Consider the following 14328-nt stretch of genomic DNA (forward strand, 5'->3'; position numbering starts at 1 on the left):
TACAAACACTTCAATTAAATCCCAAGTGAGTAAACCTGCTGTGCTGTTTCCTCTTCTTCTTCTGGGTTTTTCTCCTAATACATGGGGCACCTCCAGTATGAAATTTGGCCTGGGCTTCTCTTGTGCTCTGAGGGCCTGCTAAGCCTTGGCTCTGTGTCCCCACCCACATCTCACCTTGAATTGTAATAATCCCCATGTGTCAAGGGCAGGACCAGGTGGAGATAGTTGAATCATAAGGGCGGTTTCCCTCATAGTCAGTGAGTTCTCACGAGATCTGATGGTTTTATAAGGGGCTCTCCTCATCGCTCGGCTCTCATTCTCTCTCCTGCCACCGTGATTGGTAAGTTTCCTGAGGCTTCCCCGGCCATGTGGAACTGTGAGTCAATCAAGCCTCATTCCTTTGTAAATTACCCAGTATTGTGTATTTCTTCATAGCAGGTGAGAATGAATTAATACAGAGCCTCAGAAAGACAAAGCGGGTTCAAGAAAGTACAAGCATCTTTGCCCGCCAGAGTGACAACCCTAGACATTACTGAGGATGGGCAAGGAACACCCCATATCGTTCTGACAGGAGTGTGAATTAGCCCCAGCTCTTTGGAAAGCACTTTGGCACTGTCTCACCAACCTGTGTGTACTGTGTGACCCTGCCATTCTCTGTCTTGGTATAGATGTGAGCAAAGTTCATACTCATGTGCGTTGGGACACACGTATAAGAAGGTCCACAGGGCATTGCTTATAGGAGAAAAATACCCCAAAAACTAGGCTGGGCATGGTGGCTCCCACCTGAAATCCCAACACTTTGGGTGGCTGAGGCAGGAGGATCACTTGAGGCCAGAAGTTCAAGATCAGCCTGGACACAACATAGTGAGAACCAATCTTTCTCAAAAAAAAAAGAAAAAAAAAAGGCCAGGCACGGTGGCTCACATTTTTAATCCCAGGACTTTGGGAGGCCAAGGTGGGTGGGTCATCTGAGGTCAGGAGTTCGAGACCAGCCTGACCAACATGGCGAAACCCTGTCTTTACTAAAAATTAGCTGGGCGTGGTGGTGGATGCCTGTAATAGCTACTCAGAAGGCTGAGGCAGGGGAATCACTTGAACCCAGGAGGTGGAGGTTGCAGTGAGCCAAGATAGTGCTATTGCACTCCAGCCTGGGTGACAGAGTGAGACTCCATCTCAAAAAAAGAAAAATAAATTACAGGTGGTGAGAGCCTGTAGTCCAAGCTACTCAGGAGGCTGAGGCAGGAGGATCACTTGAGTGAGTCTGGGAGGTTGAGGCTGCAGTCAGCCATGACTGAACCATTGCACTCTGGCCTGGGTGACAGAGTCTCAAATGAACAAACAAACAAAACTAGAAACAAATGTCTTCAACAGGAGAAAAGTAAAGGTAATATATGCATGCAATGGATCTAAGATAGCAGTAGTTCTTAGCCAAGGGCAATTCGGCAATGTATGAAAATATTTTTAGTTTTTAAAACTGGGGACAGGGGTACTAATTCCATCAGATGGGTGGAGGCCAGGGCTGCTGGTGAATGTCCTACAATGCACACAGTAGCCCTTCACAACCATGCTGAGGTTGAGCAACCTTGCTATATGGCTATGAAAATGAATGAACTACAGCTACATGTACCAACATAATGAGGGCAGAAGCACGCTGCAAATGAACACATGAAGTACCATGCCATGAAAGAGTTCAAAAGCATGCAAAATCAAACACTATCTTTTTTTTTTTTTTTTTTTTTTTGAGATGGAGTCTTGCTCTGTCGTCTAGGCTAGAGTGCAGTGGCATGATCTCTGCTCACTGCAAACTTTGCCTCCCAGGTTCAAGCAATTCTCCTGCCTCAGCCTCCTGAATAGCTAGGATTACAGATGCCTGCCACCACACCTGGCTAATTTTTGTATTTTCAGTGGAGACGGGGCTTTTGCCATGTTGGCCAGGCTGGTCTTGAACTCCTGACCTCAAGTGATCCACCTGCCTTGGCCTCCCAAAGTGCTGGGATTACAGGCGTGAGCCACCGTGCGTGGTCTAAACACTATCTTATAAGGGAGAAATTTGGTAAGCTGAAAGCACAGGAATAACCAACACAACACTGAGATTCCCAGATACCCTTGGGTCGGGGAAGGCTGGGACCTGTGACCAGGAGGGGCTGCAGGAGCATCAAAAGCAGAAGTGGTGATACTTTAGTCTGCGTGGTGGGCTCCCAGGCGTATGCTTCTCAGTGTTCTTTGTAATATGAACCAGTTCATCATAAGAATAATATTAAGTGCATTGAGGTGATAGCCAGCCCTGCAAAGAACTCCCCTGACTCAGTTTCCCCAGTATGTTGAGCCTCCCTCTTGTCTTGCTCCATCAGGCGATGGTGTGACGAGATGTCAGCAGCTAAAGGGGCAGGGGGAGAATTTCCATGGCTCTGGCTAGGAATTCATGGAAAGGGAGAGGTCAGATGCTGACAGCCTCCGTTGATCTCTTTATTTCCATTCCCACTTGGCTCTGGCTCTGGCCTGCTTGGCCTCAAAGCCTTCTCACTGTCTACTAGTCTCAGTGATCTCCCCTCAAACGTCCTGTTGAGTGCTTTCTAATCACACACAAGTCTGGCCAGATCTCTCCTCTGCTCTAAGCCTTTCTGTGGCTCCCCACTGCCATCAGGTTATACTTGAGGCTTTTTGTCAACATGTGAGGCCCTTTGGGCTTCAGCTTCACCCTTGCCTTGAAACATCAGCGGTTCTAGGCAGCCGTCCTGTGCAGTGCGGACTTCCTGAGCTCCAGAAAGGTGCCTGGCACACTGGTTAACAGCGGGGATGAAGGAACCCATCCTCCCCTAGCCCTCTCACTGCTGCCCCTGGGGGTCCAGCATGTAGGGAAACTGGTAGTCCCAGCTTCATGCGGTTTCCCCACCTATAAATATGGGAGTTGAGACATAGGACCTCTGAACTCTGTGTTCTTGAGGATCCCCATAATCTGGGCTGGACCCACCCCAAAAGGAAGAAGGTGGCAGCCCAGGGCCATACCCAGAATCCTTTGTAGCCCAGTCTGCCAGGGGCAAGCATGGGGTTTCCTGGACAATCTTTGTTTCACTGGACATCAGTGTTTGCCTCTGGAAAATGGGTATAAATATCCTCATGGGAAGACAGTCCTGGTGGAGAGGATGGGAAAGGAAGCATGGCTCCCCTCCCCAGGGCTTTGCAAGACCTCTGCCAAGTGCTTGACACTAGCTCTGTTAGGGAGGGCTTGGATGAGAATACTGCGGCTCTGAGAGGACAAGGGACTGGTCTAGGGTCGCCCACCCAGACAGTGATGGAGTTGCTGGGAGACTGAGCTAATGACATGCAGTGATCTATCAGTAGAAATAGCTGGAGGGCTCTGACCACAGGTGCCATCCAGAGGCGTCAGAGTCACTGAGGCTTGATCACGACATGGAAAAGCCTGAAGCAGGAGGAAGTGGGTGGTGAACATGGGTCCAGGCACCTTGCAGACACCCAGCATCACAGAACCAGAGTCACAGCAGAAGAGACATCGCAGAGCATCCACCCCATTCCTCCTCCTTGAGAAGGGAAACTGAGGTGTGGGAGATAGTAGTCTATGGGGTCAGATACACTCTGGAGCTCAGATGGTCCTGGGTTCAAATCCTGGGTCAGCCACTTGCTAGCCATGTGACCTTGGGCGAGTGACTTAACCTGTGTGAGCCTCAGTTTCTTACTCTGGAAAATGGGAACAGAGGGTTCTACTGCATCAGTGAGGAGTCAATGAGACAATCTATGTAAAACTCTAGCACAGCGCTGGGTACCTAGAAAGTGCCCAGTCAATATTGTCCATATTAGTAACACTTAACCACTTTTCAGTGGACCCTGACTTCTTGCTGCTGGTAGCCTTTCAGGATGATACCTCATAGTCTGGCCCAGAACTGGTCAGCCACCATTGCCTCACTGTCCTGAAAAAGATTCAGCTGCCACCACTTTGTTGGCCATACCAGAGTCCTTGGGTGTCCACAAGCCTCTGAACACTGCCTGTAAGTTCACACCCAATGATCTGAGCTTCTTGGAGGCAAACAACCAGCCAACAAGAACCCACATTCAATCCTCGAAGGGCTAATGACACCTTCTCATAGGCTTATTATAACCCTCAAAAGAGGACAGGTTAGAATCATTGGCATATACGGAGTACAGGATAAGTGGCAGGTAGTGTTGGTTACTGTCGTTGTCATTGCTATTATTATTAGATATCAGAACCCCTAGGGAAAGGGTTCAGCTTCCTTCTGAGGCTTATAAAGCCCTCCTCTGCCTAGCTCCATCGCTCAACCTCTTCCTGACTTTCCCCACCCTGCTGTTCCCTTCTGTATACCCCAGCTGCAAAGTGTAATAGTGTCTCTCCACACCCCTCGCCTGCTCACCTCCGGGCCTTTGCTTGTACTGCTTCCTCCACCTAGAGCCTCGTCCTCACTCCACAAGATGACAAACTCCTTCAAGATTCAACTCCTCTAGGAAGTCACTCCCAGTGCCTGAGCATGCTCCCATAATGATGTGTTCTGCCCATTCTCATTTGCAGTCCTTACCACAATGCAGTGCAATGTGTATATACATATGCCCATTTAAATGTGTTTGTGTATAAATGAATATATACTCATAGATTTCCTCTATGTTCAGTGAGCTAATGAATGAAAGTGACCTTGGGCCAGGCATCTCCCTTCTGGGGCTCTGTTTTTCCTCACCTTCAAAATGAAGGCCTCAGACTCAACCTGTCATGCACTGAGAGGTTTGACATTCATTCACACAGCAAACACCAAATGGTACTGCCTCTAGGGTTGGAGCTCAGAGCCCCAACCATAGAGAAGAGTAAGAAAGCCCATTCCCCCTGAAAGTGAGGGGCACACTCTGCTTGTCACCAGCTTGTACCAGCACTCCCTCCACAGGCCCTAGGTTTTGGAGTATTTTGTCTACCACGTGTTAGCATCTACCATGTGTTAGCGTACCGGTTCTCAGCCCCTGCTGGCTCTCACAAATGTGTGTGGCTCTAAATGAACACACACATCCTGGGAGATTCTTTAAAAAAGGGGGGGTAGAATGTTGGTGGGGCACCTTTATTTTTAAAAGACTCACAACTACTTTTCCTGGGCACCTACAGTATGACTGTTAGTGCACCATGATTTGGTTTTACTGTTTTCATAACAAAGCAGAGTTGTCATGACCAAGGGGCTTAAGAAGCAAAATCATTGAGGCAGGAGGATTGGATTTCTTGAGCACAGGAGTTTGAGACCAGCCTGGGAAACACAGTGAGATCCTGTCTCTATGGGGGGGGAGGGGGGAAAGAAAATAGCCAGGCATGGTAGTGCCTGTGGTTCCAGCTACTCAGGAGGCTGAGGTGGGAGGATCTCTTGAGCCCGGAGGTTGAGGCTGCACTGAGCCAAGATCATGCCACTGCACTCCAGCCTGGGAGACAGAGTGAGACCCTGTCTTAGACAAAAAAAAAAAAAAAAGGCAAAGTCACATTGACATTTTGGGATCCTGGTTCTGTTGGGCTGTGAGTACTCCAGGGGGCATGGCACCTACTGCTGGACCCTGCGATATGGGCCCTCCAGGAGGGGGCTCTGGCCTGGGGAGTCCCTTTTCCTTCAGAACGCTGTTTCAGCTCTGGGCCCTCTCACCTCCTCTGGTCCTGTCCTGTTCTACCCAAGCATTCCCAGCAATGGTGTGGGGAGCAGAGAGACCCTCCCTCAAGCCACCCAGTACCACCACCACTAGCACCTTGTCTTTGTTCTACCCTGAGGATGTGAGCAAAGCTATCAAGACTCCACAGAGGAACTCTTGGTCCTTGGTCCACACAGCCTGTAGATGACACAAACAAACCCCATCTAGATAAAGGCTTCGCTTTTTTCTTGGAAGTTCAGCAGAAGCTACCAGCTCTGGAGGATCAGGGGGCAGAGATAACAGGCCCCAGGAACCACCTGGAGCCATGCACTAATGGGAAGGGGGTTCTCACAAAGCACAGTGCTGTCTCAGCAACTTCCCTGGTGAGCTGGTGGGTTTTTCCTATGGTGTATCCAACGTTTACGCTTCGATCTCCAGGGAGCAACTCTGTGCACAGGCTTCATTCTGCAGGGAGCCTACAAGGAGCTCTTTGAAGTTAATCTGGCTTCCTGGGGGTTGAGACAGACCTGCAGCTCCCCCAGGCAGAAGCTGAAAGCCCCTCCCTCTCTAAATCCAAACTGAGCTGTGCTGGACCAGCAGAGCAGTGCCTCAGAGGGGAGGATGTCCCCTCCCCTCAGGAGCTGGCTCACTTGGGCAGAGCCTGGGAGACCCTCAGCAGCCCTGGGGTTTAACCTTGGAAGCTGTGCTCAGCCCATCCTCTCCCCACCACCCTCCCCTGACCATCTGTCTGGAGAGAGTGGCGAACGGGTGGGAGACAAGATATTGAATCTGGACCTCTCTGTGTACTCCCTTCCATCTCTTCTCCACATGTGGGCCAGGGTGAGCCTCTTAAAAAGGTAAACCAGGTCATGTTGCTTCCCTGCTAAAACCCCCACTGCCTCCCCAGCTGCCTTGGAATCATACATGATCTGGCCCCTCTGACCTCTGACCTCAGCTCTCACGCCTCTTCCCTGGCCCACCCCCAGCCCCACTGGCCTTCTTGGAACAGGTCCGTAACAGGCCAGCCCTAGGGCCTTGGCACTGGCTGTTCCCGCTGCCTGGAATGCCCTTCCCCTTATCTTTGTACTTTGCCAATCAGACTTCAGCTTAGATGTGCCTCCCGACCTCCCTGACCGCTGGATCTAAAGTAACTGATTATGCTTTCTACGACAGCAGCTCGACTTAATGCCCCGCACAGCACTTAAGACAAGTCTCATCCTGATCTAGCTCGTCTATCTTCTCCCCATCCTGCTCCTAGGACGCCAAGTCCCCCGCAGAGGGCAGTCCGGTGCCCTGAAGAATCCCCCGGGGCTGGAGCACGCCCCGCGGCGAGTAGGCGCTGAGTACACAGCTGAATGAATGGCTTAGCAACTGTAAATGGGGCATCAGCTGCTGTGCGGGCGCGCGCTCCAGGCCGTGGGCCGCTCACTGTCGCGTGCGCGGATTTGATCTCGTTGCAGGTTCCGGGGGAGGGACACCCCCCCACCCGCCTGCTGGCGGTAGACGCGCCGTAAATGCGCTTTGGGGACTGGAGGATAACGAGACAGACTTACAGGCAGTGGGAGGCCCGGGGGTCCCGCGAGGCCGCCGGTGGGGAGTTCTGTGGCCGGCTCGGCGCCCCCGGACCCCGGCGTTCAGGCCCCAGTGGGAGACCTTCCCACCCTTCCCAGTGGTTTCCACCCCGCGAATTGTAGATTATCTCCCGAATCCCCGGGACTTAGCGGTCGAGTGGGCGGAGGTGGAGCGGGGCTCCGAGCGCCGCTCCGGGCAGGGGGCAGGTTCCCGGGGCTCTCGCCCCATCGGGGCAGAGAGTACGGACCGCGCTGCGGGACGTGGCTGGCAAGGCCCTGGCGCTGCTGGGGCGAGGAAGCCAGCGCTTAGCTCAGCCCCCGGCTAGGAGTGGAGACGCAGCCCCGCCGCGTGCTAGGGCAGGGGACCTGGGTGGGGACGGGGGCGGAGGAGCCTGGGGGCAGGGAAGGGGACAAAGAGCCGCCCTGCTGCGGGGAAGAGCGACCCCCAAGTCACAGTCCTATTGTTCGCTGTCTCCGACTGCCCTGAACTCTGGTGCCCCCGGGAGGGAGAAGGGGCGCCGTCGCCCAGATCGTGGGTATTTGTTTAATCTGGGGAGAGGGAGGAGGGCGGGGGACGCGGGCCGGGGAGGGGGCTCGACTGCTATTTCCGCGCGTCGCCTTTAAGGGAAGCCCGGCCCTACCTTTCCCACCGTCCCCCTCCCCGCAGCCGTACCTGCATTTTAAAAGCGCCCTGTAGCCCTGGGATTGGCCAAGGCCGCGTCCTCCGGGCGCAGAAACTTGAACCGCCGGGAGCCGGCTGCGGGCGGGGGTCGGAAACCCCGCGGATGGACCGTACCACCGCCGTGGCTCCCCCGCGCGCGCCCCGCCCCCCCCGCACACCCCCGGAGCGGCCCAATCGCACGGCCGGGAGGGCGGGACCGCGGCCGGAACGCGCCTCTGAGAGGGCACTGGACGGGCGGGCGCACCGCGCAGGGGGACGGCGGGGGCCGCGCCTCTGCTCCCCAGTCGCCCTCGGGGGCGGGGCCGGGCATCTGAGCCCCGCCCACTCTCCGCCCGGGGTGGGCGGGGCGGCGGGGGCTCCGGGAGCTGGGCCGGGGGCGGGCCTCCGCCTGCCTCGCCAGAACCCTGAGAGCGCCCGGCACCGCGGCCGCCGACGCAGCAGCCGCCTCCGCTCGTCAGTCCCGAGGCGCGCGGGCTCCCCGGCGGCCCCGGCGGGCGCGGCGAAAGGGCGCGCGAGGCGGCGCGGGGCGGGCCGCAAGCGCCCCCGGCCGCCCCCAGCCCGCGCGCGGACCGGCCCAGCGGAGCCCCGGCGCGGGGAAGCGCCGGCCGGGCGAGGGCGAGGGCGATGCCGCGGTGACGGCCCCGCCATGGCGAAGCCCGCGGCGACGGCGGCAGCGGCGTCGGAGGAGCTGAGCCAGGTGCCGGACGAGGAGCTGCTGCGCTGGAGCAAGGAGGAGCTGGCGCGGCGGCTGCGGCGTGCCGAGGGCGAGAAGGTGGGCCTCATGCTGGAGCACGGCGGCCTGATGCGCGACGTGAACCGGCGGCTGCAGCAGCACCTGCTGGAGATCCGCGGCCTCAAGGACGTGAACCAGCGGCTGCAGGACGACAACCAGGAGCTGCGCGAGCTCTGCTGCTTCCTCGACGACGACCGGCAGAAGGGGCGCAAGCTGGCGCGCGAGTGGCAGCGCTTCGGGCGCCACGCGGCCGGCGCCGTGTGGCACGAGGTGGCCCGCTCGCAGCAGAAGCTGCGCGAGCTCGAGGCGCGCCAGGAGGCCCTGCTGCGCGAGAACCTGGAGCTCAAGGAGCTGGTGCTGCTGCTGGACGAGGAGCGCGCGGCACTGGCGGCGACGGGGGGCGCAGGCAGCGGCGGCGGCGGAGGGGGCGGCGCCGGCTCCCGCAGCTCCATCGACAGCCAGGCCAGCCTGAGCGGGCCGCTGGCGGGTGGCGCGCCCGGCGCGGGGGCCCGCGATGTGGGCGACGGCAGCAGTACGTCCAGCGCGGGCAGCGGCGGCAGCCCCGACCACCACCACCACGTCCCACCCCCGCTGCTGCCCCCCGGGCCGCACAAGGCCCCCGACGGCAAGGCAGGAGCCACACGTCGGTCCCTGGACGACTTGTCGGCGCCGCCGCACCACCGCAGCATCCCCAATGGCCTGCACGGTAAGGACTACACGGGCCGGGCAGCGCGGGTCTCCCTGGCTGCAGCCCCTTCCCCAGGCTGCGGCGCAAGGAGGTGGTCCCTGGCGGTCCCACTCGTGCGGCCGCCACTCCAGACCCCTCCTCTAGCTGTCATGGATCCTGGGCCAGGGGATCCCGCACCCACCCAAAGTGGGGCTTTGGGCGGTGGTGGGCCAGTTCAGTGGTGGAGCGTCGTTTTGTCCAGCTCAGAACCTGCTGCCGGTCCGGTCCCAGAAAAGTTTCTAGCTGGTGTAGTTACCAAAATTAAGGTCTGTCACTGCTGGGCTGGCGGTGGGCCTCTCATCCCAGCCTTGGAAATCCTTGCCTAGTAGCGGGAAGTTCTAAACAGAAAAGGATACAAGGCCCCTTGAGCGCAGGTGAATTTCCCCTCTTGCAGCAACAGGTGTCCTCCAAACCAAGCAGTGTCCACGTGTGTGCGGTGGCTGGAGTTCTGCAGTAGGGTGTGGGGATTGGGAAGGTGCACAGGCAGCCGCTTGAGACCCAGAGGCAGCTGGGAAGAGGCCTGGGGCTCAGAGCCTTTCTGGTTTGCCATAAATTCCGCCCTTCTAGTCCTGGTACCTTTCTCAGCCGAGACTCTAAGACTTTCCCGAGGCAGATGCATTTGGAACGGATTCTAGCTTTTCTCCTCTGTGTGCCTCAGTTTCTTTGTCTGTAAAATGGAGATGATGACCTCTGCCTCGTGGGTTTGAGGTGGAGATAAACCTTCCGAAGGGATTTATAAACTGTTGATCGCCTTACAGGAAGTGCCATGGTCATCCGTGACCAGGGTGTGGGTGGGAGGACCTTTGGCCTCTGTCAGCGTCTGTCTTCTACGCCCATGTTACTGCTGCGCCCAGTGCAGAGGGTGGCCCCAGCCTGGGGCTGTGGGAGCCTGCAGCCTGCTCCCTCTCCCGGCCCCCTGCTCAGCCCTTCTGCTCCCTGCCAGCTTTCTCCTCCTTGCCGGTGGATCCGGGGCCTCCCTGTTCTTCCACGTTTTTTGGTAGCTTGGCTTCCAGTTCTGCTGGTAGTTGCAACTGCCTGAACTTTTTGCCTGAAGGTGGAGAATGAACAGCCCTTTTTGGTTCCCTTTAAAGTCTTTCCTAATTCAGAGCAAGTGTGTCTAAGCCTGAAATAACTGCCCTCCCCAGAACCCCTCAGCCTGAGCTGGGGAGGGACGTTTTCTCCTTAGTTTGGTGGCCAAGTGGCCTCTGCAGGCGTGTTGGGGTGGGGGCTGGAGTGGGAGACATACTCATGGAGGTGGGGCGGGGGCAGTGCAGCATATTTTTCCCTTATTTACCATCCTGAGCCTGTGGGTTCAAGGCAGGACGGGGTTTAGAGGGATATTTTGTTACTGATTAGCAATCTATGGCTACAACTCAGGTTTCTCTTTGTAACACTGTATCCACCCCCACCTTCCACCACCGGCTGCTTCAGGGCAGTGGGAGTAGCGCAAAGTTAGGTGGTTTAATTTGTTGGGGCTGTTTAGAGCACCTCAGCCCCTTTGACTTTGCCGTCCTGGGGGCTTTTGAAGGGTCAGTTATCTGGGCCTCGGTTTCCCCAAGTGCAGTACAAAGGAGCAGATTGCTGCAGTCTCGTGGCTGGAAAATGAAATGTTTCTGGTTTTCAGCTGCGTCATCAATGACACTTGGCAAGAGTGCCTCTCTGCAGGACACTGGAGGGCTGGAGTGTTTAGATCATACTTGCAGGAAAGGCTCTGTCGTGTTTTGGGCAAGGAGATGCGGCCTCAGTCTGGCTCAGCATGTCAGCTGCGAGAGGGAATAATACAGGAGTGGAGGACTAGGCTACACTCAGTTTTCCACCCCACTGGGGGTCAGTGGGGGGTTGAAGTATAGGGTTTCCCACAGAACCCATCCTCCCCCAAGCCCACTTAGCACAGGACTGCTGCAAATGTTGTGGCAGCAAACCTTTCTTTGGGGTGAAATGAAAATTCAGCATTATTATTACAAATTTCAGTTACAGAGGGAATTATTATTATTATTATTATTATTATTTTTTTTTTTTTTGAGACGGAGTCTCGCTCTGTCGCCCAGGCTGGAGTTCAGTGGCGCGATCTCGGCTCACTGCAGGCTCCGCCCCCCGGGGTTCACGCCATTCTCCTGCCTCAGCCTCCCGCGTAGCTGGGACTACAGGTGCCCGCCACCACGCCCGGCTAATTTTTTGTATTTTTAGTGGAGATGGGGTTTCACCATGTTAGCCTGTTAGCCAGGATGGTCTCGATCTCCTGACGTCGTGATCTGCCCGCCTCGGCCTCTCAAAGTGCTGAGATTACAAGCTTGAGCCACCGTGCCCGGCCGGAATTATTATTATTTAGTTTTGTCTCTTAAAGCCACATGTGGCCTTGAGATGTGGTCCCACTAATATAAATGGAATGCTTGGAAACCAGGAAAGGCCCTTCTCTTAGAAACTGAGCTTTTCTTTCTTTTTTTCCCCTTTTTTCGAGACAGGGTGTCACTCTGTCACGCGGGCTGGAGTGCAATGGAACACTCATGGCGCACTATAGCCTCAACCTCCCAGGCTTAAGTGATCCTCCCAGCTCAGCCTCCCAAGTAGCTGTGATTAGAGGCATGAGCCACCTCTCCTGGTGAAACTGGGCTTTTCTATTCTGGGACCTGTAGCTTTAAATTGAGCAAAGATTGGGCCTGAGCTGAGGGAGATAATGAATCTCTGTCTGGGTGGTGTCTAAAGTGGGGTCAGACACCAGGCTTGCGCCTTATGTGTTTGGTCTTTGCTTCTCCTCACAGGAACTCTGAGGAAGCAGTATTATCCCCATTTGACAGACAAGCAAATGGAGGCTTAGAAGGTTTCCTAGCCTTGTCTGGGAAGGTGGCTGACACTGGAAGTACCTGTCCTGGGTGGGTTTGCTCCCATGATCATCTCGTGTTCAGGCCGTGGGTCTGAATCTGTTGTGCCCTTGGTCTGTTGTCATGTTTGCTGTTACTATTAATCAGGGGACACTGGTGACTCCCTATTCTTGATTCCTGACCGAGGTTTGCCCTCTTTCTCCCATGCTGGGAAGTGTCACTTCCTTATCAGTGACCATTGAGCAGATGGCTGATAACCCCATTACCCAGAGGCTCAGGGTGTCTTGAGTTTGAATCTCAGCTCCTCCATGTATATTGGGCAAGTTATTAACTGGCCAAGCTTCTCTGTGCTCCTCTTCTGTAAGATGGACAGAACCCAGAGTGCCCCATTATCCACACAAGGTTGAGTGAGGTCAGGATCTATACACAGTAGGTTTCTCCTGTTGTTAGAGTCCTTGGGGCTCTCCCAACAGACCTCGGTTTCCTCTTCAAAAGTGCTTGCTGCTTAGCTCACCTGAATGTTTGCATCTGAGCCTCTTGTGTGGCTGCACTTGCTGATGAGCTAGTGAGGACAGTGGCCCTGCTGTCCTTTCTGGGGAGCTGGTGGCAGTTGCAGCCCTGCTGGGTGCCCTGGGCGGACTCTAGTGGCTGAGGTGGGAGGTGGCCCATCTGTATGCAAGGCAGCCCTGGCTGAGGCTGGCTTGGCGGGCCTGTGTATTGTGTATGTACATTCAAATAGGCTTTTCTCCTTGGCTGCTTATTTATTTATTTATTTGTTTATTTATTTATTTATTTATTTAGAGACAGGGTCTCACTGGTCACCCAGGCTAGAGTGCAAGGGCACCATCATGGCTTGCTGCAACCTCAACCTCCTGGGCTCAAGTAATCCTCTTGCCCTGGCCTCCTGAAGCTGCTGGGATGACAGGCATGGGCTACCATGCCCAGATAATTTTTGATTTTTTTGTACAGACAGGGTCTCACTATGTTGCCCAGGCTGGTCTCGAACACCTGGGCTCAAGCAGTCTTCCTGCCTTGGCCTTCCAAAGTGTTGGGATTACAGACGTGAGCCACTGCACCTGGCCTTGGCTGCCTTTGGTAGAGGTCTGGTCTGGGCTGACTGGACTTGGGACTGGGGTGCACTTTGCTGTAGTCCAGTGTGGCACACTGAGGCAGGTAAACCCCAACACCAGAAGGTCAGGTTCTCCTTCATGAACGGATAGGATTTTCAAACGAAAGAATTTTCAGTTCTTTTTCCACCTGCCCCTCTGCCTGTCTCCTGTGCCCCACGACAGGCACCATGCCCCCCTCCTGCCCATTCCCAGGCGTTTCCTCCCCTCCCCTGATAACCTGCTCCTCCACGGTCCACTCCCTTTTAGCCAACCCAGAGGAACCAGTATTCTAGCAAGCCTGTGGATGAGCCCCATTTACTTTTTAAAGTTTGGATTAAAATTTTGAGCTTCTCAAAATGAGACAGGTTTGTTCTCCTGCTTGTGTTTTTGTTGGTTTAAGAGGGAGGATGGAATGGGGTGGTCTGGGCCTTTAGAAAAAGACAGAGCATGCTAACTCTGAATAGGTCTTTTCTGTGCAGCAGCTCAGCTAATAAGGCTGCTTTTCCTAAACCCAGCCAAGCTCAGGAGCAAAGGTCAGCGAAGACAATGGGGTGGGTTAGATAAGCCTTTCCCCCTCCTTCCCCAGCCTGTCCCAAGGGATCCATCAATGGCCTTGGGATGCTGGGCCTCAGAAAGGAGGGCTGGCCTTGAGAGGCTCCCAGGCAGGTGACCCAGGGGTGGGTAAGCTGTGCCCAGCGCTTCATAGTTTGCCACAAACAGCATCCCAGTCCCAATTCCATTCTGTTCAGAGCTTCCAAATGGTCCCAGGAGGGAGACCTCAGCATCTCCATATCTTAGATGGGGAAACCAGGGCTTGGAGTGGTGGTGTGGTGACTTGCTCTAGGTCCTGTGGGGCTGGTTGGGGGGCCTGGGATGCGTCTTGGGTCTCCTGTGTCAGAGTTCTGAGCCCATGGCCCTGTGCCTCCTGCCCAGAGTGTTCCAGGGGAGCGGTGACCTCTGCCACAGAGACAGGGCACCTCCTCCCAGGACGCCAGGCCCTGGGCCTCATTCTTGTCTCCCTGTGTCCTGGCATGGAGGAGTGGGGCGAAGGCGGTGCAGGGCGGGCCA

At 55.5% G+C, this 14328-nt stretch overlaps 2 protein-coding genes across 6 annotated transcripts in view; one reads left to right on the top strand and one right to left on the bottom strand.

Annotated features, from left to right (window-relative positions):
• Positions 1–8256, bottom strand: part of HHIPL1 (HHIP like 1) — a 72185-nt gene extending 63929 nt beyond the window's left edge. Inside the window, exon 1 of the mRNA XM_055288223.2 lies at positions 7864–8256. The gene's annotated coding sequence lies outside the window, so the exon portion shown is untranslated. The remainder of the gene's footprint in view (positions 1–7863) is intronic.
• Positions 8257–8369: 113 nt separating this feature from the next.
• CCDC85C (coiled-coil domain containing 85C) overlaps positions 8370–14328 on the top strand; it is a 91941-nt gene continuing 85982 nt past the window's right edge. For 4 of the 5 annotated variants that reach the window (XM_063643925.1, XM_063643927.1, XM_055288227.2 and 1 more), the window contains exon 1: positions 8416–9311. In XM_063643925.1, the coding sequence (XP_063499995.1) occupies positions 8519–9311 (793 nt within the window). In that variant the 5' untranslated portion in view covers positions 8416–8518. Of the gene's footprint in view, positions 9312–14328 lie in introns of all 5 variants that reach the window. The other variant, XM_063643926.1, reaches the window with a different exon arrangement.

The sequence above is a fragment of the Symphalangus syndactylus genome, chromosome 8 (genome assembly GCF_028878055.3).
Source record: "Symphalangus syndactylus isolate Jambi chromosome 8, NHGRI_mSymSyn1-v2.1_pri, whole genome shotgun sequence".
Taxonomy (NCBI): domain Eukaryota; kingdom Metazoa; phylum Chordata; class Mammalia; order Primates; family Hylobatidae; genus Symphalangus; species Symphalangus syndactylus.